The 26,656-nt window shown below is 39.6% G+C and overlaps 1 protein-coding gene across 2 annotated transcripts in view; it reads left to right on the forward strand.

Moving 5' to 3' along the window:
- LOC124777738 (major facilitator superfamily domain-containing protein 1-like) overlaps nt 1-26,656 on the forward strand; it is a 129,642-nt gene that overhangs the window by 36,630 nt on the left and 66,356 nt on the right. For both annotated transcript variants that reach the window (XM_047253240.1, XM_047253239.1), the window contains exon 5: nt 21,457-21,662. In XM_047253240.1, the coding sequence (XP_047109196.1) occupies nt 21,457-21,662 (206 nt within the window). The remainder of the gene's footprint in view (nt 1-21,456; nt 21,663-26,656) is intronic.

A 26,656-nucleotide genomic window follows, 5' to 3' on the forward strand; every position in this document is an offset into this window, starting at 1 on the left:
CTTCACTGCTTGCTAAATATACAGATTGAATAACATCGGGGATAGGCTACAACCCTGTCTCACTCCCTTCCCAACCACTGCTTCCCTTTCATGCCCCTCGACTCTTATAACTGCCATCTGGTTTCTGTATGGCTATTGTGATCAAAATGCCCAACGGGCGTGTGTTATGTATGCTGCTCGGTATCCTGGATGACATCATCCAAGTGTCCAGATCGTTTGCCGGATAGTTGCGTTATTTAAGGAAACAGGAAGTGTTCAGCCCCATGTGAAATGCCAACCATGACCTGCAACAAATGATGATGCCCAAGTAGGTGTTTTAGCTGCTGTCGTGGCTAATCCACACTTCAGTTGCAGACAAATTGCGTGAGAATCGAGAATCTCAAAAACGTGGGTGTTGAGAATGCTACATCAACATTGATTGCACCCTTACAATATTTCTGTGCACCAGGAATTGCATGGCGATGACTTTGAATGTCATGTACAGTCCTGCCACTGGGCACAAGAGAAATTACGGGCCGATGACAGATTTTTTGAATGCGTTGTATTTAGCGACAAAGCGTCATTCACCAACAGCAGTAACGTAAACCGACATAACACGCACTATTGGGCAACGGAAAATCCACAATGCTTGCGACAAGTGGAACATCAGTGACCTTGGTGGGTTAATGTATGGTGTGGCATTATGGGAGGAAGGATCATTGGCCCCATTTTATCTATGGCAATCTAAATAGTGCAGTGTATGCTGATTTCCTACGTAATGTTCTACCGATGTTACTACAAGATGTTTCACTGCATGACAGAATGATGATTTACTTCCAACATGATAGATGTCCGGCAGATAGCTCGCGTGCGGTTGAAGCGGTATTGAATAGCATATTTCACGACAGGTGGATTGATCATCGAAGCACCATACCATGACCCACACGTTCACCGGATCTGACGCCCCCGGATTTCTTTCTGTGGGGAAAGTTGAAGGATATTTGCTATCGTGATCCACCGACAACGCCTGACAACATGCGTCAGTGCATTGTCAATGCAGGTGCGAACATTACGGAAGGCGAACGACTCGCTGTTGAGTGGAATGTGGTTACACGTATTGCCAAATTCATTGAGGTTGATGGACATTATTTTGAGCATTTATTGCATTAATGTGGTATTTACAGGTAATCATGCTGTAACAGCATGCATTCTCAGAAATGATACGTTCACACAGGTACATGCATTACATTGGAACAATTGAAATAAAATGTTCAAATGTACCTACGTTCTATATTTTAATTTAAAAAAACCTACCTGTTACCAACTGTTCGTCTAAAGTTGTGGACCATGTGTTTGTGACTATTACAGCACCATCTATCACAAAGCAAAAAAAGTGGTCCAACTAAAACATTCATATTTCCTTATGTGCTACATGAATATGGAATAAAAAATGGGGGTTACTATTTAAAAAACGCAGTTGATATCCGTTTGACCTATGGCAGCACCATCTAGCGGGCCAACCATAGCGCCATCTGGTTTCCCCCTTCAAGCTAGACAAGTTTCGTTCTCTGAAGTTTTTTCGTTTGATGCTTATTTCGTGAGATATTTGGCCCGGTCACGATCAATGGACCACCCTGTATACCCCTTACAGAATTTAAGACCAAAGTAAGATTCAAAACTGCTGCTCAGAACTCATTCAAATGTTTGCGGTCTTGTCTTAGTATTGTGTAGGCAATGACACAGTCAAGGTTTAAAGTGTAGTTTTTTTTGCTATCAAGGTAATGTGGAAACCAGTAAAAATAAATGAGAACCATTTAAACACACACACACACACACACACACACACACACACACACACACACACCAATTGCAACAATCTTAACATTCACAGTCATATATTTTTGAGGTGATGAAGTTTTGTGTGTTAACTTCTCTATGGCTGCAGAAGACAAACTGAAAGAATGCAGTATAAAGGCAGACCCAGAAACCACAACATGGGTTAACAACGTATATATAAAAAATTTTGTCTATTTTAAAATTTGTAACTTATTTAAAAATTGAAATTCAATGCGTGCAGATGGTAGAAAGCATTTTTTATAAAACACTGATTATGCTGTTAACTTCAGCAAAACATGTCAGGGTGGGAAAGAAGAAAGAATTGTTTTTGCTTAAGGTAGAACTTATCCAAAGTCAAATTTTATTTGTAAGCTAACATGGACATGAGAGGGAACTTCAACCTCAATATTAGCTTTTGTCCGTTATATAAGGAATGGTGTTAATGGTAAGGCCATGTGCATAGGGGATGTTCGTGTATAGTGAAGTGACTAGTAGGGAACCAATTGATAATAATTTATTTATTTTATTAACATTCTATGGCCTTCATTGGACCAGTCTTGCCAGTGGTCCAGCCTGTCAGCCCAGTACTTCTTTATTCTCTCAGATCTCATCCTTCTTTCTTCATCGGGAATCACCCTTCCTATTGTCTGTTTGTTGATTCTCATTTGCAGTCTGATTTGTTTGTATGTGAGTTTCCTGATTTTGTCCGTTTTGTTTCATAGGTCTTCCAGTGTAATCTGTAACTCATCCATGTCTTCCTTGATTTCTGTAATCAACTTAATGTTGCACTTATTATTCCACAATTTTTCTATTATTGTCCTGATGATCCTGTTATCTGATGTTCTGATTAGATATCCGAAAAATGAAATGTGTTTCTTCCTGATTGTACTCATTACCTGTTCCACTTCCTTGTAGACTGTTTCATTTGTAGCTACTCTCCAGTGTCCATCTTTCTGGTACAATTTGTTGATGCACTTTCTGATGATTCTTCTCTCTATTTTGAGTATTTTGTTTATTTGTGCAGTGTTAGTTGTTTTGAAGATGGTTTCACTTGCGTAAGTTATTTCTGGTTGAGTGACTGTTTTGTAGTGTTTTAATTTTGTTGTTATTGACGATTGGTAATAATAATAATTTTTCACCCCGTGGAGGCCCGGGAAAAGAATAGGCCTCCGGTATGTTCTGCTAGTCGTAAAAGGCGACGAAAAGAACAAACCACTAATAGGTCTAACCCCCCTTTTAGTGTGATTAGTTGGTTCAGGACAGAACTAAAGAAGCCTCGGACAAGCGCCGTCATGGTCGGGGACAACGCTTGAACCCTATGCCCGCCCACAATGGTAACGACACTGCTAGCCAACTGGAAAGTGATTTAAATCCAAATAGAGGTGTTTTGCAGGATATGCTTCCTGCAAGCACCCTAGAAGGAAAACAAAGACAGAGGATGAGATGGTCAGATGAAGTTAATCAACACCTCATGTTCTGTTATTACCTAGGAACCAACACAACTGGATACAGATCACAAGTATACACAACATTTACTACCATATACCCAGAATTAAAATTTTTAACAGAACAACGACTAGCTGATCAGATCCGTGTAATAATCAAAAATAACACGATACCCCAGTCAGAATTAGAAAACATCAAACAACAAGTACAACAAATACTGGAACAAAATAATGTGCAATCAGAAGAAGAAGAAAATACAGTAATGGACTCAAACATCCCAGAGCAAACAAACAAAGCACAACACGCATCAATTAAACAATCAGAGGAAAACGAAATCTTAAGACAGCCACCAGAACAAGCACAAATAGAACACGAAGTGACACACATGTTAGATATAGAAGAAAAATTTCAGCTGACATATATAAAATACAAAGACACAAATACAGACATTAGACCATTCTTGCATAGACCGTCAAATAACCCACAAGTCGAAACAACAATAAAAACTATAAACACAATCATACACAACAAAATAAATGAAAACACAACTATGGAAGAGTTACAACTACTGGTTTATATAGGAGCACTCACTACACTAAATATACACACTATGCAGAGATCAGAACCAAGCAACACACAGAAAAACCCACAAAACCAGCATGGCAACACAAGCTACAGATCAGAATAGAAAAACTGAGAAAAGACATCGGACAGCTAACACAATTTATAAGAAATGAAATGTCAGAAAAAAAACGAAAAAGGTTAGGTAAAATCTCACCACAAGAAGCGATAGAGCAATTAGATGAAAAGAAGCAGAAATTACAAGCATTGGCCAAACGACTTAGAAGATACAAAAGAAGTGAAAATGGAAGGAAACAAAACCAAACATTCAACACAAACCAAAAGAAATTTTACCAGACAATAGATAACACACACATTAAAATAGACAATCCACCAAACATAACAGACATGGAACACTTCTGGAGCAACATATGGTCAAACCCGGTACAACATAACAGGCATGCACGGTGGATACAAGCAGAAACAGACACATACAAGATGATACCACAAATGCCCGAAGTGATAATTTTGCAACATAAAGTCACCCAAGCAATTAATTCTACTCACAATTGGGAAGCCCCTGGAAAAGATAAAATAGCAAATTTCTGGCTAAAGAAGTTCACCTCAACACATTCACATCTAACTAAATTATTTAACAGTTACATTGCAGACCCATACACATTCCCTGATACACTTACACATGCAATAACTTATCTGAAACCTAAAGACCAAGCAGACACAGCAAACCCAGCTAAATATCGCTCCATAACATGCCTACCAACAATATACAAAATATTAATTTCAGCCATTACACAGAAATTAATGACACATACAACACAGAACAAAATTATAAATGAAGAACAAAAAGGCTGTTGCAAAGGAGCGCGAGGATGTAAAGAGCAACTGATAATAGATGCAGAGGTGACATATCAAGCTAAAACTAAACAAAGGTCGCTACACTATGCATACATTGATTACCAAAAAGCTTTTGATAGTGTACCCCACAGAAAACCAATATAGTAGAAGTGCAAAGACCACGTTATTATACGGAAACACAGAACGACACCAGCGCTACTTATGGCCTGGCTGTGAACTTCAATACGAAAAAATATGGCACGAAAATCTCTTATGTTTATTTCTAAATACGCGAATTAGATGACAATATTTTTCATTTAATCTTTCAATGTGCAGTAATAAAGGTTTTTGAGATCTTGCAAAGTAATATATAAAAGAAATCTCAATCAAAAACAAACATTAACTACTCATAGCTGCAGTTTACATTGTGAAAATTTTCATAAATTACGACGTCACCTTTTGACTGTAAAATTTTTTTATAAAATGCAATATTGCGATTTTGGCCGTGTGGCCATTATCTTGTGGAAATAAACGAGCTTTAGCACATGTCAGACTAAAAAATCATCTGACATTGCATGCATATATAAATGATTTTTACGTTTCCACATATCCTAAAGCACATTATGTCCACTCGCATGATCGAAAGTGGAATAGTAGGTTACACAAATAAATAACTACACAGCTAAAGGATAACCAAGAGGTCATTTACAAAAAAAATCTGTGCTACAAACCAAGGATGTACTGTAAAGTCTACAAAATCCGATTTATTATTTTTTCTGTTGATTGTTATTTATGGATATTCAGTCATCTGAAATTGAACTTCTGCACAGTTCAAATAAATTTATGAAACACACAAAATACTACTTTACATCAACTGCAAAACAAATTGGGAACAGAGCAGGTAGACACTCCATGAATGTAGCCAAAATGTTTTTGCCAATGAGACATACAAAGAAAATGAACTGCAACACATAACATTTTTTTTGTTTTTTCCCCAACTTGGCTGTTATTTTGGCAACACCAATCATGTTTATATAATGAAAGAAGACACTGGTACAACATTTATTTTTAACATTTTTATTTATTTACTTCCTCTTTGAAAACTTTGTTTGGTACACTACTGAAAATTAACACAAATTCCCCTTGACAGCACTTTATTCATTATACTTTTAGAGTCCAATCATCACATCTAGAAAGTGTTAAGTTATGTTCCTGCTGAATTACCAGAGTTTGTCATAACAAATCAAAGGCATGATTTTGATACAAGAACGTGTAATTCTCTGCTTTTAACACAACATTTGTATATGTATAGGGAGCTTACTCTCATTGTACACATAATAAACACTGAAATACAAAGACTTTTAACATGATTTGAACTTCTTTTTAAGTTGTTGCATACACAATTTCCTCTTGTTTGTAAATTTCTTTTCTTTCACATACTTGTATATTATAAGTGGAATACTTGTCTTCAGAAGTCTCTCTTCAATGTCATGCTTATTACAAATTGTTGTATGAGACAGAACAAATGTTTTTTTTTAAATTATCATGTAGTCTTGTTGTGTGACCATGACTATTTAGATACTCATACAGCTGATCATGGAGTGCCCTTAGGAAAATCATGACTCTTTCACTTGCATATTTCAAATGAGAATGCTCCTCACTATTCTCTTTAAGTGAGGTAAACAAATGATTTTCAGTCACAACAGAGGAGTAGAGACTGGTATTACATGTTTCACAATCATGTGGAACATCTATGGCTTTTAGTACATAGCCTGCTACATAGGCTAAGGATTGTTGATCTTCTACAGACTCGATACCATCTGAGTAAGAATAAATTTGCTCAGGTGTATCAGTGTCATTCATCTCACATTCACTTAAATGTTCACTCCTACCACTAGCTGCCAAAAAGTGACACAAACTGCTCAAGGGAGTGTAATCATCATTTTCACAGTTACTTACACTCATGGCTTTGAAAGGCAAGGTAATATGATTGACAACACAAGTCTTCAGAGCTTGTACAAACTGAAAACAAGTTGCGTTTGTATTAGCAATACCATGTTGTCTTGTACAACAAAAGAAATTTCTAAAGCATCTTGATTGAACGCCTTTAAATTTAAGTACTTAAAGCCAATCACTTTCAAGGTCTTCCACAAGAAAATAATAGACTGTAATGTAATCTGCCAACCTTTTATGAAGCTAAACACATTAGTCTTGTTTCTTCCCATTTTTAAATCTATTATTTGCCAGCTGCCTATTTCCCTCAATATGCTATACCACATTTCTAAATGTGGTGAATTTTCTGATAAAGCACACCTAAATTGTTTTCCATCCCTGGGATATTGCTCATTACTGTTGAGTGAATCAAGGAGATTATCTACCTTTTCCACAAACTCAGCTGTGTGTATAGCTTCAGATGGTAATGTGTGAGTAGAAACATATGTTTCATTTGCAGCTGCAACGGTATGGCTCATTTGTGCAGCAGCAACTTTTACCTTCATTTTGACATGGGAATCAGAAAAGTTAAAGTGTTGTGCTTTTAATTTGGGTGGAGTTTTGAGCTTTTTTTTTCCCCCTAAAAGAACACTGTACTGATGTACTCAAACTTTGCAGCTTTGTGAGGTTCAAATTGAATTTTATTATCTATCAAAGCATTTCTAATGTTTTTGAGAAGATGTGGTACATCATAAATGGTAACAATTGGTTGATTATTGACGACAAAATGAAATATACTGGGCTTCAACAAATTTGCTTCACACAGTTGCTTAAGGGCCTTTTGGTTTGTTGCATTCTGGTCACATACAGTACAAACCACTTTGAACCCAATATTCTGTAGTTCACTTATGATGTGAACAATGAGTGATTTCAAATGGGTGTAGTGGAAAGTGGCTGCGCTAAAGTAATATGCTAGAACTTGTTTCCAAGTTCTGTGAATGCCTTTCAGCATAAAAACCAATGCTTGACTAGCAGCTACAGGTGAACGTCCTAAATGACCCAAGTCCTGATACCCATAGATTAGCTGTTTGTGTGCATCATAATACATACCATCATCCAGAGACATTTCATCACAAAGTAGAGCACAATACTTGTCATTTTCATGCATATTACTTACTTCCCTTGCTAAAAAGTTTAATAAAGCTGGATTAAGTCCTGTATCAAATGATATGTGGGAAAGCACTCCCTTGAGCAGCCTGACAGATGGAAGGGAGAAGTATGTAGCCAAATATCTGTACAACCGGGGACTACACTTATAAATAGATAAAGCAAATGCCTTATCTTGTATAGACCACCGTACCGCTGTGGGCTGCATATTGACTTTTCTTAACTGACTATTAATAAAAGTTTTAGTCACATCATTCAACTCTTCTTCAATTAACTGAAATTTCCTGTCATCATACAACTCTTTCAGAATTTTCAATTTATTCCTCTCATTCTGTAGCTGTTTTTTCAATTTACACACTCTGGAAACTGTAATTCTATGCAGTTTATACATTTTGTGTTTTCTTGGAGTTAAATCACGTTTACAGACGCCAGATCCCATTACACCTGGACTACTTTCAACATCATAAACAGGTGAGGATAAAAATCTGTACTCACCGTCATCTGTGCTCTGTAAAGGGGGACTGCTTTGTTGTATTACTGTTGATTTTGCGTTGTGACCTGTCTCGTGCACACTTATATTTGCACCCGATGTGGTGAAACCGCCACCACCACCACCACCAGTGTAACACAGATGGGTGGGGGGAGGGTGATACAACACCAGTTCCATGTGCTTTGGTATAACACCAGGATTTAGCCTGTGTCTAGTAAAGTTCACAAAATCTGCTTCATAAAAATGATCCTCATACACATAATAATAACTTCAGTTGACACCTTCATCTATATTACAGATCAATTTCCACTTCTTTAAAGTCTCACTTTTTGATGCAGCTGGAAATTTATAGAAATGTTTATTCTTGTGTTTGGAATTTGTTTTTACATAATAACTACTCCTGCATCCTGGAAACTTGCACGAGTATTTCAATTTCAATCTCAAACTGGATTCTTCTCTTCCTGTATGATCCATCCTCATGTGTCTGAAATGTTATTCAAACCAAAAATTAGGAACGAGAAAAAAGATCAAGTATGGTTTACATTGATTAATGTTAAAGAAAACTCAATGTTAAATTAATTTCACTATCGAAAATCATATTAGCTTATGTCTAAATGCAGCTATCCTGTACTGAAGTATTGATAACTGTTATCATGGCTTGTAATCTGATGTATTGCAACAAAATAGTGAAAAAACGAAACAAATTCTCATAAAACTGCATGAGTGTAGTTGCACTATATTCTATATTCAACACTACTTCGTTAAACAGTGCTATCAGGCAGTAGAAACACTGCTTATTGTACCATTTCAGTGTATTTCAGCATCTAGGTATCATGGTAGATACCAAATTCAACTGCACATTATCAGTAACAGTTACAGCTGTAAATGTGTATTACATTGTGCTGAGCATTAAAGTGCGAGAAGATTTCTACTGCATTGGATATTGCCACAATAATACGTGTAAATGTCCAACTGCTTGAAGGACCTGCTTTGTGTGACTTCCAAACAAATGTCTTATTATGTGAGAACACAACCTTTGTCGATACAACAGCAACAAACACTTTTTACCTGGATAGAGTGTTATGTACTGTACAGAATATTTACTGTCGAAAACGCGAAATAGAACACACTCGAGGCATTACGAATCAATTGTAACACATCCAATATTGGGTATGTAGTAAACGGCACAATAAATGGTACTTATTATGTCACTAAGAGTACTTCATGGCAAAAAGGAAGATGAATCAAAGCCAGAATTATATTCCATTACAGGATTCGGAAAGTTGAAAACCAACAATGTCAAAAGCTGCTAGCATGGGATTCTCTATGAAATACAAGGAAATATGAACAGAAATAAGAAATATACTTACCCTTTAAGTAAACTGAGCAACGGAAATTGTATTTCTTTGCAGGAACAAGTATACAAGAGTCCACAGAACGTAATGTGATGATACAACGTCGTGTTCTATATGAAACAAAAGTAAATACTGAATCATCACACCATCAAATATTACGAATGCATCCAAAAATTAAGCAGAATAATAGCAACATACTTACACTGCAATTTAAACGAAAAATCACGATCACGTTACTATGATACAAAAACAATTATGGAAGACTACGTCATCCAATAGAAACACGAGGCTATAAATTGGTAAACTTGCAGCGCTCCAAGTGGCCTGGGACCAAAACAAATTCAAATAATATCATATCACAGCCAATACAGATTAAGCGTGGAATAAACCAAGGAGACTCATTAAGTCCTTTCTGGTTCTACCTTGCTCTGAACCCACTATCCAACATGCTAAATAATACAAGTTATGGATACAATATTACTGGAACATACCCACACAAAATCACACATTTGCTATACATGGATGATCTAAAACTACTGGCAGCAACAAATCAACAACTCAACCAATTACTAAAGATAACAGAAGTATTCAGCAATGATATAAATATAGCTTTTGGAACAGACAAATGTAAGAAAAATAGCATAGTCAAGGGAAAACACACTAAACAAGAAGATTTACATATTGGATAACCACAGCAACTGCATAGAGACGATGGAAAAAACAGATGCCTATAAATATCTAGGATACAGACAAAAAATAGGAATAGAAAATACAAATATTAAAGAAGAACTAAAAGAAAAATATAGACAAAGACTAACAAAAATACTGAAAACAGAATTTACAGCAAGAAACAAGACAAAAACTATAAATACTTATGCTATATCAATATTGACCTACTCATTTGGATTAGTGAAATGGAGTAACAGAGACCTACATCTACATCTACACCTACATTGATACTCCGCAAGCCACCCAACGGTGTGTGGCGGAGGGCACTTTACGTGCCACTGTCATTACCTCCCTTTCCTGTTCCAGTCGCGTATGGTTCGCGGGAAGAACGACTGTCTGAAAGCCTCCGTGCGCGCTCTAATCTCTCTAATTTTACATTCGTGATCTCCTCGGGAGGTATAAGTAGGGGGAAGCAATATATTCGATACCTCATCCAGAAACGCACCCTCTCGAAACCTGGCGAGCAAGCTACACCGCGATGCAGAGCGCCTCTCTTGCAGAGTCTGCCACTTGAGTTTATTAAACATCTCCGTAACGCTATCATGGTTACCAAATAACCCTGTGACGAAACGCGCCGCTCTTCTTTGGATCTTCTCTATCTCCTCCGTCAGACCGATCTGGTACGGATCCCACACTGATGAGCAATACTCAAGTATAGGTCGAACGAGTGTTTTGTAAGCCACCTCCTTTGTTGATGGACTACATTTTCTAAGCACTCTCCCAATGAATCTCAACCTGGTACCCGCCTTACCAACAATTAATTTTATATGATCATTCCACTTCAAATCGTTCCGCACGCATACTCCCAGATATTTTACAGAAGTAACTGCTACCAGTGTTTGTTCTGCTATCATATAATCATACAATAAAGGATCCTTCTTTCTATGTATTCGCAATACATTACATTTGTCTATGTTAAGGGTCAGTTGCCACTCCCTGCACCAAGTGCCTATCCGCTGCAGATCTTCCTGCATTTCGCTACAATTTTCTAATGCTGCAACTTCTCTGTATACTACAGCATCATCCGCGAAAAGCCGCATGGAACTTCCGACACTATCTACTAAGTCATTCATATATATTGTGAAAAGCAATGGTCCCATAACACTCCCCTGTGGCACGCCAGAGGTTACTTTAACGTCTGTAGACGTCTCTCCATTGATAACAACATGCTGTGTTCTGTTTGCTAAAAAACTCTTCAATCCAGCCACACAGCTGGTCTGATATTCCGTAGGCTCTTACTTTGTTTATCAGGCGACAGTGTGGAACTGTATCGAACGCCTTCCGGAAGTCAAGAAAAATAGCATCTACCTGGGAGCCTGTATCTAATATTTTCTGGGTCTCATGAACAAATAAGGCGAGTTGGGTCTCACACGATCGCTGTTTCCGGAATCCATGTTGATTCCTACATAGTAGATTCTGGGTTTCCAGAAATGACATGATACGCGAGCAAAAAACATGTCCTAAAATTCTACAAGAGATCGACGTAAGAGATATAGGTCTATAGTTTTGCGCATCTGCTCGACGACCCTTCTTGAAGACTGGGACTGTCTGTGCTCTTTTCCAATCATTTGGAACCCTCCGTTCCTCTAGAGACTAGAAGCACTCAATACACTTACACGATCACAATGCCACAAATGTAGAATACATCACATACATTCAGCAACAGAAAGATTCACATTAAGCAGAAAGGAAGGAGGAAGGGGATTTATCAACATAAAAAACCTACATTATGGACAGGTAGACAATTTAAGAAAATTCTTTCTAGAACGAGCAGAAACTAGCAAAATACACAAAGCAATCACTCATATAAATACATCGGCTACACCACTGCAATTTCATAACCACTTCTACAACCCTTTAGATCACATAACATCAACAGATACAAAGAAAGTAAATTGGAAAAAGAAAACACTACATGGCAAGCACCCGTATCATCTAACACAGCCACACATCGATCAAGACGCATCCAATACATGGCTAAGAAAAGGCAATATATACAGTGAGATGGAAGGATTCATGATTGCAATACAGGATCAAACAATAAACACCAGATATTACAGCAAGCATATTATTAAAGATCCCAATACTACAACAGATAAATGCAGACTTTGCAAACAACAAATAGAAACAGTAGATCACATCACAAGCAGATGTACAATACTAGCAAATACAGAATACCCCAGAAGACATGACAATGTAGCAAAAATAATACATCAACAACTTGCCTTACAACATAAACTTATAAAACAACACATTCCCACATACAAGTATGCACCACAAAATGTACTGGAGAATGATGAATACAAATTATACTGGAACAGAACCATTATAACAGATAAAACAACACCACATAACAAACCTGACATCATACTCACCAATAAAAAGAAGAAATTTACCACAACTAATCAAAATATCCATACCCAATACAATAAATATACAAAAGAAAACAGGAGAAAAAATTGAAAAATACATCCAACTGGCTGAGGAAGTCAAGGACATGTGGCATCAGGATAAAGTTGACATTATACCAATTGTACTATCAACTACAGGAGTCATACCACACAATATCCACCAGTACATCAATGCAATACAGCTACATCCAAACTTATATATTCAACTACAGAAATCCGTAATTATTGATCCATGTTCAATTACCCAAAAGTTCCTAAATGCAATATAACATATACTGTACAGTTAAAAGGAAGTCACGCTTGATCAAGGTCTGCGTCACTTTCCATTTTTGACCAGACATAACGTCTGAGAAAAGAAAGAAAGAAAGAAAGAAAGAAAGAAATAATAATTTCATGTGGCTTAATGGCAAGGTGATAATGGAATGTAGTCTAATTAATTCGGGTGATGCTGAGGGAATTAGATTAGGAAATGAGGCACTTAAAGTAGTAAAGGAGTTTTGCTATTTGGGGAGCAAAATAACTGATGATGGTCGAAGTAGAGAGGATATAAAATGTAGGCTGGCAATGGCAAGGAAAGCGTTTCTGAAGAAGAGAAATTTGTTAACATCCAGTATAGATTTAAGTGTCAGGAAGTCATTTCTGAAAGTATTTGTATGGAGTGTAGCCATGTATGGAAGTGAAACATGGACGATAAATAGTTTGGACAAGAAGAGAATAGAAGCTTTCGAAATGTGGTGCTACAGAAGAATGCTGAAGATTAGATGGGTAGATCACATAACTAATGAGGAAGTATTGAATAGGATTGGGGAGAAGAGAAGTTTGTGGCACAACTTGACCAGAAGAAGGGATCGGTTGGTAGGACATGTTCTGAGGCATCAAGGGATCACCAATTTAGTATTGGAGGGCAGCGTGGAGAGTAAAAATCGTAGAGGGAGACCAAGAGATGAATACACTAAGCAGATTCAGAAGGATGTAGGTTGCAGTAGGTACTGGGAGATGAAAAAGCTTGCACAGGATAGAGTAGCATGGAGAGCTGCATCAAACCAGTCTCAGGACTGAAGACCACAACAACAACAACAATGGCAAGGTGCAAGTCTTTCGATTGGAAGCCACTTTGGCAACTTGTGTGTCCCAGTTATCTAACTGGGAAAGGAGCTCTGCAGTTCAGTATAGAATCCAGACCACTTATTATTCCTGGTGATTCTTCAGATTGTTAAAGAATTGAAGGCTAGATTAAAGGCAGACTGAAAATTTATGTGATCCAACCAGATTCGATCCCACAACCATTTGGTTTCCAGGCACATGCTTTACCAGTAGACCAATAGGCCCCACCAGGTTAGGATGGTAGAGAGGTGGATGAAATGGTCTGTATATTTTATGCGGGGTCCTAGGCTGTGGTCAATGGTTTGGAGGCATTAGTCGAGAGCCGAGATCCTACATTATGGTGTGTGGATGGTTTTCTGATTCTGGGGAAAAGGTAGATGGTAGATGTGCAGAGAGTAATCAGGAAGAGTAAGGAGGTGGATATAGGAGAGCGATAGTGGGATACACTCAAGGATTTGAGCAGGATTTGGACATTATGTTTGGGTTTATGGATTGGGATCCCTGTGACAGGAATTGGATATGAGAGACACAGATAGATCGTAGACCTATTCTGTCAGGTAATCAATACACTTCTTTCTGACAGTGGTGGAGTTTTTGTCTGCAGGGAAGGTTTTTAAATTGGAGTCTGTCTGGAGGCTGTGGATGGCTGTTGGTTCCTCCATTGAGAAGTTTGTGTTTATTGGAAAGGACAGTGACACCAAGTATATAGTAAAGAATTCCTCGAAGGTAAGCAGTGGGTGGTTAGGTGGGAGCGGAGGAGGTTCGCAGTTCAAATGGGATATGAGTGGGGGTGAGACAATGTTCAATCTTGGATTCTGATTAGCATTGGTTGGACTGGAAGGTGACAAAATGTATTTCCACTGTAGGGATAAGGAGGAGGAGAGTAAATCTTTGACAAGTAACTTTGGGGTTGGTCTGAAAGTGAGGCTAAGGATCCTACCCCTCTGGAAGTGGTATTTCACCTTCTACTCAGTGTACAAAATTTCCTATTCCATCCTTACACAATACCCACGTCCAACACACTGCCACATGGGTTGTACCATTGAGGAAGGCCCAGGTGCAAGACCTGTGCAATACACCCACCCAGCACATCCTACTCCAGTCCCACATACTGTATTTACTCGAATCTAAGCCACACTTTTTTTCCGGTTTTTGTAATCCAAAAAACTGCCTGCGGCTTAGAATCGAGTGCAAAGCAAGCGTAAGTTCTGAAAAATGTTGGTAGGTGCCGCCGCAACTAACTTCTGCCATCGAATATATGTAGCGCTACACAGGCGTGCTTTGTAAGCACAAAGATAAATACTGGCACCAAAACCTCTGCATCAGTAAATAAATTTAAAAAAAAAAAGGTGGAAGACGAGCTTTTTTTTCTCCGCCCCGAGTTTCGACCACTGCATTTTCATACATTATCCAATGAAGTAAATACAAATTCCGTATTGTTCATCTTTGAATGTAGCAGAATTTCAATGTACTACGAAAATACGACTGGCAAGACTGTTTGGGGTGTTTGTCAATATGGCCAACTCTACGTTCTGTATTTTTTCCTACCTGTGAGAAGGGATGGTTGCTAATAGGAACCTGATGAAATGTGAATCACATGCACTATTTTCTTCACCATAAGAATAATACGAATATAAACATTTTGCCATGTATTCTTTCGTGTTTGCTGCTATCTCATTTAAATCCTGACTGCTTAATAAACTACGAAACTAGAGTGAGACAACAGCAAACGCGGAAGAATATACGTATCGTGTCATGTTTATATTCGTATTATTCTTATGCCTAATAGTGATACAGTCAGAAATGAAGCACGGCAACTGACTAGATTTTTAAATCTAAGATGACTAATTTCTGTGCAGAATTTGATGTACTAAAGAAGTGGCTGCAAAGATTTTCAAATGGAGAAAAATTTTCGCCTAACTCTCGTTCAGAACATGTTCTATCATACGCAGTCTATTATTTGGTTCTTGTTGATCATTATCAAAGAAAGCAGCAGTGTAAGTAACAACAAATAGCAGTCTCTTGCCATTGTTTTTTTTAAATTGTAAGCGGCAGTAGCGCGCACAACACAGTACAGTAATGCATTTTCAGCTTAGAGTGGCGTAAACACCTATAACAAAGAAAACAGCACTTATCAGATCAAAGCAAAATAAGCAATAGATTCAAACCAGGCGTAGCACGTGAAAAAGGAAGGGTACCCGTATAAATATGGACGGAGCGCCTGACGCATGGCAGTGGGTACCTGGTAAAGCTTGACTGCTAAGCTTACGACTCGAACCAAACTACTGTAGCTGTATCGTCATTCATTCGACCTAAATTGTGTCTCATATTACAATGGACCAACTTTGTGTTGATTTGGAGGTGCGGCCTAAAACTTTTCTCTCCCCTTGAATTTCGAGTCGCAAATTTCAGGTGCAGCTTAGATTTGGGAAATTTCTTTTTCCTTTATTTCGAGTCTCATTTTTCAATTTGAGTGCGGCTTAGATTCGAGTAAATACGGTAGTCATAACCTATTCTATCATAGGCAGGGCCAAACGTGAAGGTAACTATATCATGCTAGCTCTGCTGTAACTTCAGCACAGATTTTTATATGGGCATATCCACCAACTGGCTGTCCAGACAACTGAATAGTCACTGTCTAACTATGACCAAGATGAGAGTTGACCACTCAGTGCCAGAAAACACTACTGAGCACAAAATGCTAAATTTCACTGGCTTCTTCGGAACCTGTGACACTTGGATCCTCCCCTGCATTGCCAATTTGTGTGAATTAAGTAGTTTGTTATTTTTCCTGCAACACTTCCGTCAATCCTGTAATCCTCCTGGCCTCAGGCTCTGATAGCCCCTGTCGACACACACTTCTCTTCCTGACCCAAGACTTAACTCATCTTGCAGTCACCTCTATGTCCCCCAACCCCCCCCCCCCTCCACAGTTTCCCTCTTCATCTGTTGTATCTCCTCCCTCCCCCTCAACACTTTGTGTCTCTCCTCTTCCTCCATTCCTGACATAACCCCTTATGCCAGTCAAGCTACAATGCTGAAAAAATGTAGTCAGCTGTGACAATGTAGCCACCATTTGTGTGTGTGTGTGTGTGGGGGGGGGGGGGGGGCGTTAACAGGCACACATTCTTCTTATATATCTGAAGAAGGATTTATCAAAACCTAGCAGTGTTCCCAGTTTTGTTTGTGTCTATCGATGACTTAATGCACAACTATTCAGTGAGTCATTACTGTAACTCCTTGTATTGTTTGTATTCTGTTGTGGACTTTCCATTACCTTGAGGTTGTTTCCAGTTATTCAGATCCCATCAGTTCAATTTCCTATGTTTGTGCAATTTCTTCAGCTTTAGTTTGCATTATGTAACTAATAAATTATGATTAGAACCCACATCTGCTCCTGCAAATGCTTTACATTTTAAAGTCTAATTTCTAAATCTCTCTTACATTATATACTCGCTCTGAAATGTTGCAGTGTCTCCAGGTCCCTTCCACATATGCAGCCTTCTTTCATGAGTCTTAGTCCAATTGTTAGAAATGATGAAATTGTTCTATGTGCAGAATTCCACCAGGCAGCTTCCCCTTTCACTCCTTTCTCCTTATTCTATTCTCTTAATACACTGACGGAAAAAAATTGCAACACAGAAAAAATAATTAATGTAGAGTAAAGAAATTTCGGGAATACGTTTGTCTAGGTAATATATTTAAGTGATTAACATTGCAGGATCACAGTTTAATGTAAGAGCAAGATAAGTAATTGGAAATGTGAAATGCTGATACATTAATAACCGATGTAACCAGCAGAATGTTGAATGCAGGCATGTGAATGTTGTGTATTGTGTACAGGTGTCAGATGCACTTGGTCGTTCAGTACAGGGACAAGGCCAAGGCAACATGCCGACACTCTGTAGAGTATGTTGGGTTATAACAGCGGTATGTTGGAAAAAAATCCTGGAATACTGTTTATGAATGGCAGCACAGCAGATCGGATCACCAGATTGACATATAAATTTGCAGCCAGGGTGTGTGGGATAACTATGAGAGTGTTCCTGCTGTCATAGAAAATTGCACCTCAGACAATAACTCCAGGTGTAGATCCAGTGTGTTTAGCACTGAAACAGGTTTGTTGCAGCCCCTCAATTGGCCTCCTCCTAACCAGCACACTGCCATCACTGGCACCAAGGCAAAACCAGCTTTCATCAGAAAACACAACAGATCTCCACCTCAACCTCCAATGAGCTCTCACTTGACACCCCTGAAGTCACAAATGGCAGGGGTTTGGGATCAGTGGAATGCACTCTACAGGATATCTGGCTCAGAGCTGTCCTTGAAGGAACCAATTTTGTCACGGTTCATTGTGTCACATTATTGCTGCTCAAATTGCTGTTTTGGACGCAGTATGATGCGCCAGAGCCATACACTGAACACGGTGGTCTTCCCATTAGGTATTGCCATGTAGCCGTCCAGAGTCCGGTCTCCTTGTGACAGCTGCCAGCAAGCATGCATAATGGCTATATTTTTGCCAAATATTTCTGGAGTATTGTTGAAAGTGCTATTACACAAACTCATTCGAACTCAGTGAGGTGTTGATAATGGTGGCTTTGTCGCCTTAATGGCATTCTTGACTAGCATCAACTCACCACGTCCAGTCTCAATGGTAACCAATACTCATGACGGTTACAGCATGTATTTAAAGCAAACCTGATCTACATCCTCACAGTTGCACTACTAGTGCCACTCATGTGACTGGCACGAAATATGAATAGACATCACCTTTCAAATGTAGAAAAATGTCTACCAGATTTCTTTTGTGTCGCATAACTTGTTCTTGGTGTTGTGATTTTTGTTTCCGTCAGTGTATTTCACCTTTTCTTTTTCTGACTGTTGAATGAAAATTCCCTATCACAAATAAATTTGCATCTCCCTTAATATACTGAATAATCTCCTCACAGAAGTTCTTTTTAATCTCGTCATCTGCACAGCTAGTAGGATATACACTTGTATGTAAGTCATAGCTTTTTGTCTATCTTCACCACAATAATGCGTTCACTATGCTGTTCATTCCTAGTTTCCTGCGTGCTATTAGACTTATTCTTGCATTACCTCTGATTATGTGTTGATAATCCTGTATTACCTGACCAAAAATTCTCTTCTTCCTGTCATCACACTTCACTAATTCTCCCCCATGTAGCTTCAACCTTTCTGTTTCCCTTTTCAAGTTCACTAAGTTACCTACACAGTTAATGAATCCAGCATGCTGTGCTCCAAGCCATAGGGTGTTAGAATTGCCTTTTCCGATGACAACATCCTCCTGAGTAGATGCACTGGAAGATCCAAATTGAGGACTACTTTATCAAGAGTATGCTGCCATCTTTAAACCATATAGTAGAGCTTCAGGTGGTTGACCTAGTAGATAGTGTCGGAAGTTCCATGCGGCTTTTCGCGGATGATGCTGTAGTATACAGAGAAGTTGCAGCATTAGAAAATTGTAGTGAAATGCAGGAAGATCTGCAGTGGATAGGCACTTGGTGCAGGGAGTGGCAACTGACCCTTAACATAGACAAATGTAATGTATTGCGAATACATAGAAAGAAGGATCCTTTATTGTATGATTATATAATAGTGGAACAAAAACACTGGCAACAGTTACTTCTGTAAAATATTTGGGAGTATGCGTGCAGAATGATTTGAAGTGGAATGATCATATAAAATTAATTGTTGGTAAGGCGGGTACCAGGTTGAGATTCATTGGGAGAGTCCTTAGAAAATGTAGTCCATCAACAAAGGAGGTGGCTTACAAAGCACTCGTTCGACCTATACTTGAGTATTGCTCATCAGTGTGGGATCCTTACCAGATTGGGTTGACGGAGGAGATAGAGAAGATCCAAAGAAGAGCGGCGCGTTTCGTCACAGGGTTATTTGGTAACCGTGATAGCGTTACGGAGATGTTTAGCAAACTCAAGTGGCAGACTCTGCAAGAGAGGTGCTCTGCATCGTGGTGTAGCTTGCTCGCCAGGTTTCGAGAGGGTGCATTTCTGGATGAGGTATCGAATATATTGCTTCCCCCTACTTATACCTCCCGAGGAGATCACGAATGTAAAATTAGAGAGATTTGAGCGTGCACGGAGGCTTTCAGACAGTCGTTCTTCCCGTGAACCATATGCGACTGGAACAGAAAAGGTAGGTAATGACAGTGGCACGTAAAGTGCCCTCCGCCACACACCATTGGGTGGCTTGCGGAGTATAAATGTAGATGTAGATGTAGATGTAGGTCCTCGGGAAATGTTCCTGATGCAGTTTCCCCTTGCTGTCAGACATTTGCTGTACCAACATAGCAGGCCCAATTTCATTAAAGTTACAAAGCCATATAAGTCAGTCATCCAGACCATTACCCCTGCTATTCCTGAAAAGGCTGCCGCCCCCTTCAAGAAATCAGACATCTCCTAACCTCTGCACAGAAACCCCCTCTGGTGTGGTAGCACCGACAATATGGTTATCCATATTATTTATATGTATATGTCACCATACTAAGTCAAGGTTTATTTATTAGGGGCTAAGACTGAAGTCAACTGTTTATACATTTATGATATGTCAGATAAGTGTTCCTCAGCCTTTGTAAAGTGCTAAGATTGTCATATTTTTACCTCGATATCTTGTCCATATTAACATCAAATAAAACTATAACTGATTGTGAATGTTGTCCATTTTTTCAATTAAGTAAATTCTTTGATAATATTTCTCCAGATCTTGTTCTATTGTAAAATTTTGAAAGTCAGAAAAACAATTTTGATGTCCATTTTCTAAGATTTGTTTAGTTCCATCTCGTTTTACATTTGTTTTTATTCTGCCTATCAGAAGTGGTGGTTAACTTACTTTATGATATGACACTATGTGTTAAAAGAGAGCAAATGGTAACTTTATAAGATATAACAGTGTCTATGATACATCACTTACTGGATCAGTTGATAAGTATCAGACTTCAAATCAAATGGCTAAAAATTTCATTTTCATTTGAGTATCACATTAAGTGCCAGATGGAAATGCCTCCTCTTGTCTATGTTGTGTGTAATGAAAAAAGAAAAAAGTCAGATTGTGCTGTGGTATTAGTTCTACATAAACCTAGGTTTCCATAACTGCTTTCCTGCCCATTTTTGGGAGCAAAATCAGGGAATGAGAAAGGTTAAGGTACCAATGTTGAAATCAGCAAAATTTACCTTTGAAAATACTCATGAGAGGAATAAATGCAGAGATACTGAAAAAAAGGTAAAGTGACAGGCAAAGTACCAAATTAAAGTGAATATATGATGGGGTACAACTATTGAGACTCAATGTTGTATTAGTATTTCTGTAGCTTTTTAAGTTTAAGCTCTTGCATTCCATTGTTTGCTACTACTTCCCCTGTGAGGTTTCTTACATTAACCTTGAAGCAGCCTGTGGTACCACAAGGTTGAGTTTAGAGTTTATCTCTTAACAATCAACAACGTTTGCCAAATATTGATGTCTTATCAGCTTGCACATTCACCCTCTTTTTAAAATTATTGACTGATTAGGATTTAAGAAACTACATTTATGTATAATTCAATATCTGTTTTAGGATTGGAGGTGAATCTTTGGCTGTAGCACAAAACAACTATGCCGTCTTGTGGTTTAAAGGAAAAGAACTTAATATGGTTTTTGGACTACAGATGAGTTTTGCTAGAGTTGGTTCTACAGTTAATTTTAATGTGATGGAGCCATTGTATTCCTGGGTTAATCAGTACTACAAAGGCTACATGTGTATTGGTGTTGTACTCTTCATTGGTGAGAATTTGTATTAAATTTCTTTTTTCGTATTTGTGATTTTTCGTGATTTATTTCATTTTAGTTTGTTAAAATATAGTAGTTTTACATATTTGGTGTTTCAAAATATTCTCTCTTATTTCAGTTTTCTCACTGACTTACCTGTAAAGCTGTGTCACAGTTTTAAAAAAACCTGGTGTTGTACTTTGTCTCTTTGATGTTCAATCATAGTAGAGAGAGGATAACTAAGGAGTCTGAGAGTGATTGTACAGTGGTAGAATGCAGGATCAGTTTTTGAAAGGAATAGATTTTATTTTTTGACTGATATCCAGATTTGTTATTCCTTTCGACTTCTCCAAAAATGGATGGACTGATTTCCAGTCAATTTGCAGCCGTGTCTGTTAGGAGGAAAACTTGTGTTTTGTCCTTAGTGGCCTTTTTGCTATCACTACCTTGAGTCAACCAAAGAAGAGAGTGAAAAGAGTAGACTAAGATATAGGTAGTTGCGTACGTAGCTATCATGAAACACAGACCAGAGAAGCAAATTAGTAAGCCTTTGAGAACACTGCATGGTAAACTTGGTTAGTTGATGCATTTATTATGTATTTGTCGGAACATTAGCGTGACATACACAAGAATGTTGAATTTAGCTGCCAGCAGAACTTATAGAGGATAATGACAGGCTGCAGTAGTTTGGATATACCTATTGACACACAGAATGAATTGGACATAAATAGATAGGAAAATAAAATCCTTGAAACACCACAAAATATACTGAACACATTAACAGAAGTGTAGTCAAAGATTAGCTCACAAATCTGCAGAGTGAAGTCAGAGAACACTGAGGAAAAGATTGTTATTCCAACAGGCAAAGAGGTGCGCTTATATTAGGTTTATAGTGACAGTTGTGTGGGGCTATGCAAAGCATAGTTTGGATACACCAACTCTGTCCCCATCTTAATTCATACATTGAAGAGCAAGTTCCCATCTCCGGAGTTCGGATAGGTTGGTGTTAGTGGGAAGTATCCAGATAACCCGGACGGTGTAACACTGTGCCAAGATGTGCTGGCCGTGCACCAAGGCATGTTTAGCCACAGGGTGATCCTCATTACCAACAAACACTGTCTGCCTGTGTCCATTAATGCGAATGGACAATTTGTTGCTGGTCAGTTGGTAGATCACGTGGGTGCTTTCACACGTGGCTCTGCCTTTGATCGTGTGCACCTTCCGGGTTACAGGACTGGAGTAGGTGGTGGTGGGAGGGTGCATGGGACAGGTTTTACACCGGGGGCGGTTACAAGGGTAGGAGCCAGAGGGTAGGGAAGGTGGTTTGGGGATTTCATAGGGATGAACTAAGAGGTTACGAAGGTTAGGTGGACGGCGGAAAGACACTCTTGGTGGAGTGGGGAGAATTTCATGAAGGATGGATCTCATTTCAGGGCAGGATTTGAGGAAGTCGTATCCCTGCTGGAGAGCCACATTCAGAATCTGATACAGTCCCGGAAAGTATCCTGTCACAAGTGGGGCACTTTTGTGGTTCTTCTGTGGGAGGTTCTGGGTTTGAGAGGATGAGGAAGTGGCTCTGGTTATTTGCTTCTGTACCAGGTCGGGAGGGTAGTTGCGGGAAGCGAAAGCTGTTGTCAGGTTGTTGGTGTAATGCTTCAGGGATTCCGGACTGGAGCAGATTCGTTTGCCACGAAGACCTAGGCTGTAGGGAAGGGACCGTTCGATGTGGAATGGGTGGCAGCTGTCGTAATTGGAGGTACTGTTGCTTGTTGGTGGGTTTGATGTGGACGGACGTGTGAAGCTGGCCATTGGACAGGTGGAGGTCAACATCAAGGAAAGTGGCATGGGATTTGGAGTAGGACCAGGTGAATCTGATGGAACCAAAGAAGTTGAGGTTGGAGAGGAAATTCTGGAGTTCTTCTTCACTGTGAGTCCAGATAATGAAGATGTCATCAATAAATCTGTACCAAACTTTGGGTTGGCAGGCCTGGGTAACCAAGAAGGCTTCCTCTAAGCGACCCATGAATAGGTTGGCGTACGAAGGGGCCATCCTGGTACCCATGGCTGTTCCCTTTAATTGTTGGTATGTCTGGCCTTCAAAAGTGAAGAAGTTGTGGGTCAGGATGAAGCTGGCTAAGGTCATGAGGAAAGAGGTTTTAGGTAGGGTGGCAGGTGATCGGCGTGAAAGGAAGTGCTCCATCGCAGCGAGGCCCTGGACGTGCGGGATATTTGTGTATAAGGAAGTGGCATCAATGGTTACAAGGATGGTTTCTGGGGGTAACGGATTGGGTAAGGATTCCAGGCGTTCGAGAAAGTGGTTGGTGTCTTTGATGAAGGATGGGAGACTGCACGTAATGGGTTGAAGGTGTTGATCTACGTAGGCAGAGATACGTTCTGTGGGGGCTTGGTAACCAGCTACAATGGGGCGGCCGGGATGATTGGGTTTGTGAATTTTAGGAAGAAGGTAGAAGGTAGGGGTGCGGGGTGTCGGTGGGGTCAGGAGGTTGATGGAGTCAGGCGAAAGGTTTTGTAGGGGGCCTAAGGTTCTGAGGATTCCTTGAAGCTCCGCCTGGACATCAAGAATGGGATTACCTTGGCAAACTTTGTATGTGGTGTTGTCTGAAAGCTGACGCAGTCCCTCAGCCACATACTCCCGACGATCAAGTACCACGGTCGTGGAACCCTTGTCCGCCGGAAGAATGACGATGGACCGGTCAGCCTTCAGATCACGGATAGCCTGGGCTTCAGCAGTGGTGATGTTGGGAGTAGGATTAAGGTTTTTTAAGAAGGATTGAGAAGCAAGGCTGGAAGTCAGAAATTCCTGGAAGGTTTGGAGAGGATGATTTTGAGGAAGAGGAGGTGGGTCCTGCTGTGACGGAGGACGGAACTGTTCCAGGCAGGGTTCAATTTGGATAGTGTCTTGGGGAGTTGGATCATTAGGGGTAGGATTAGGATCATTTTTCTTCGTGGCAAAGTGATACTTCCAGCAGAGAGTACGAGTGTAGGACAGTAAATCTTTGACGAGGGCTGTTTGGTTGAATCTGGGAGTGGGGCTGAAGGTGAGGCCTTTGGATAGGACAGAGGTTTCGAATTGGGAGAGAGGTTTGGAGGAAAGGTTAACTACTGAATTAGGGTGTTGTGGTGCCAGATTGTGTTGATTGGAATTTTGAGGTTTTGGAGGGAGTGTAGCTGGAAGTGGGAGACTGAGTAGGTGGGAGAGACTGGGTTTGTGTGCAATGAGAGGTGGTTGAGGTTTGCTGGAAAGGTTGTGAAGGGTGAGTGAGTTGCCTTTCCGGAGGTGGGAAACCAGGAGATTGGATAGTTTTTTGAGGTGAAGGGTGGCATGCTGCTCTAATTTGCGGTTGGCCTATAGGAGGATGCTCTGAATAGCCGGTGTGGATGTGGGAGAGGAAAGATTGAGGACTTTTATTAAGGATAGGAGTTGACGGGTGTGTTCATTGGCTGAGTTGATATGTAGGTGAAGGATTAGTTGGGTGAGGGCAATGGATTGTTCAGTTTGGAACTGGTATAGGGACTGATGGAAAGAAGGGTTGCAGCCAGAGATGGGAACTTTAAGTGTGAGGCCTTTGGGGGTTATGCCAAATGTCAGACAAGCCTGAGAAAATAAAATATGCGAGCGTAATCTGGCTAGGGTGAAGGCATGTTTGCGGAGGGAATGTAAATAAAACTTAATGGGGTTGTTGTGGGGGTGTTGTGAGGGTGACATGGTATTAGAAGGTGGAAAGTGTAACATGAGGTTGAAATGAAAATGAAAGATAAAAGGGGAGAGATAAGGGTGAACTAGAAAGTAACTGGAGATCTGGTATGAAAAAAGGCGAAAAAGTGTTGGTTAGTCTGCAATGTGCATGAAGGTTAGGTAGTTGTATTGCCGCTAAAACACGTTAAAGGACGGAGAAATTCGGGAAAATTTCGAAAAAAACGTGTAAATGTATTAAAAGGAGTGGTGTTGTGGTGAAAGATTACGAAAATGGGGCTGACAATTGTCTGACGAAGAAATAATGACGTTAAAACCTGTGGGGAGCGGCTAAAAATGATCAGTGATGTGCGAAAAACGGAAGTGGAAATAAAGTGAAAGTTATTAGAACTAGCCGAAATGGTTGTTTAATACGTGAAAGCAGCTGTTATTGAACTAGAAACGGTGGATTTTATAGCAGCGGTAGTGTTGAAAGCGGAAATTAAAATTTTTTTTGGTTATGGTTTGGAAGTGGGTTATGTATTATTGAGTATATATAGGCGGGATAAAATTGTATTACGGTAAAAAGGGGAAGGTGAATACAAAGTGAGACTACTGGTAAAAACAGCAGGAGAAAATAAAGAGAAAATAAGACGACAGGAAAGATTTCAAAATGCAACAGCGACAATAACAAACGTAATTGTTGGGTTCAAATAAATGATATGGTTATAATAGAGGGAAACATTCCACGTAGGAAAAATATATTTAAAAACAAAGATGATGTGACTTACCAAATGAAAGTGCTGGCAGGTCGACAGACACACAAACAAACACAAACATACATACAAAATTCAAGCTTTCGCAACAAACTGTTGCCTCATCAGGAAAGAGGGAAGGAGAGGGAAAGACGAAAGGATGTGGGTTTTAAGGGAGAGGGTAAGGAGTCATTCCAATCCCGGGAGCGGAAAGACTTACCTTAGGGGGAAAAAAGGATGGGTATACACTCGCACACACACACATATCCATCCACACATATACAGACACAAGCAGACATATACAGAGGCGCGCGCGCGCGCGCACACACACACACACACACACACACACACACACACACACACACACACACACACACACACACACACACACATCCATCCACACATATACAGACACAAGCAGACATATTTAAAGATAAAGAGTTTGGGCAGAGATGTCAGTCGAGGCAGAAGTGCAGAGGCAAAGATGTTGTTGAATGACAGGTGAGGTATGAGTGGCGGCAACTTGAAATTAGCGGAGATTGAGGCCTGGTGGATAACGG

This window comes from Schistocerca piceifrons, chromosome 2 (assembly GCF_021461385.2).
Source record: "Schistocerca piceifrons isolate TAMUIC-IGC-003096 chromosome 2, iqSchPice1.1, whole genome shotgun sequence".
Classification (NCBI taxonomy): Eukaryota; Metazoa; Arthropoda; class Insecta; order Orthoptera; family Acrididae; genus Schistocerca; species Schistocerca piceifrons.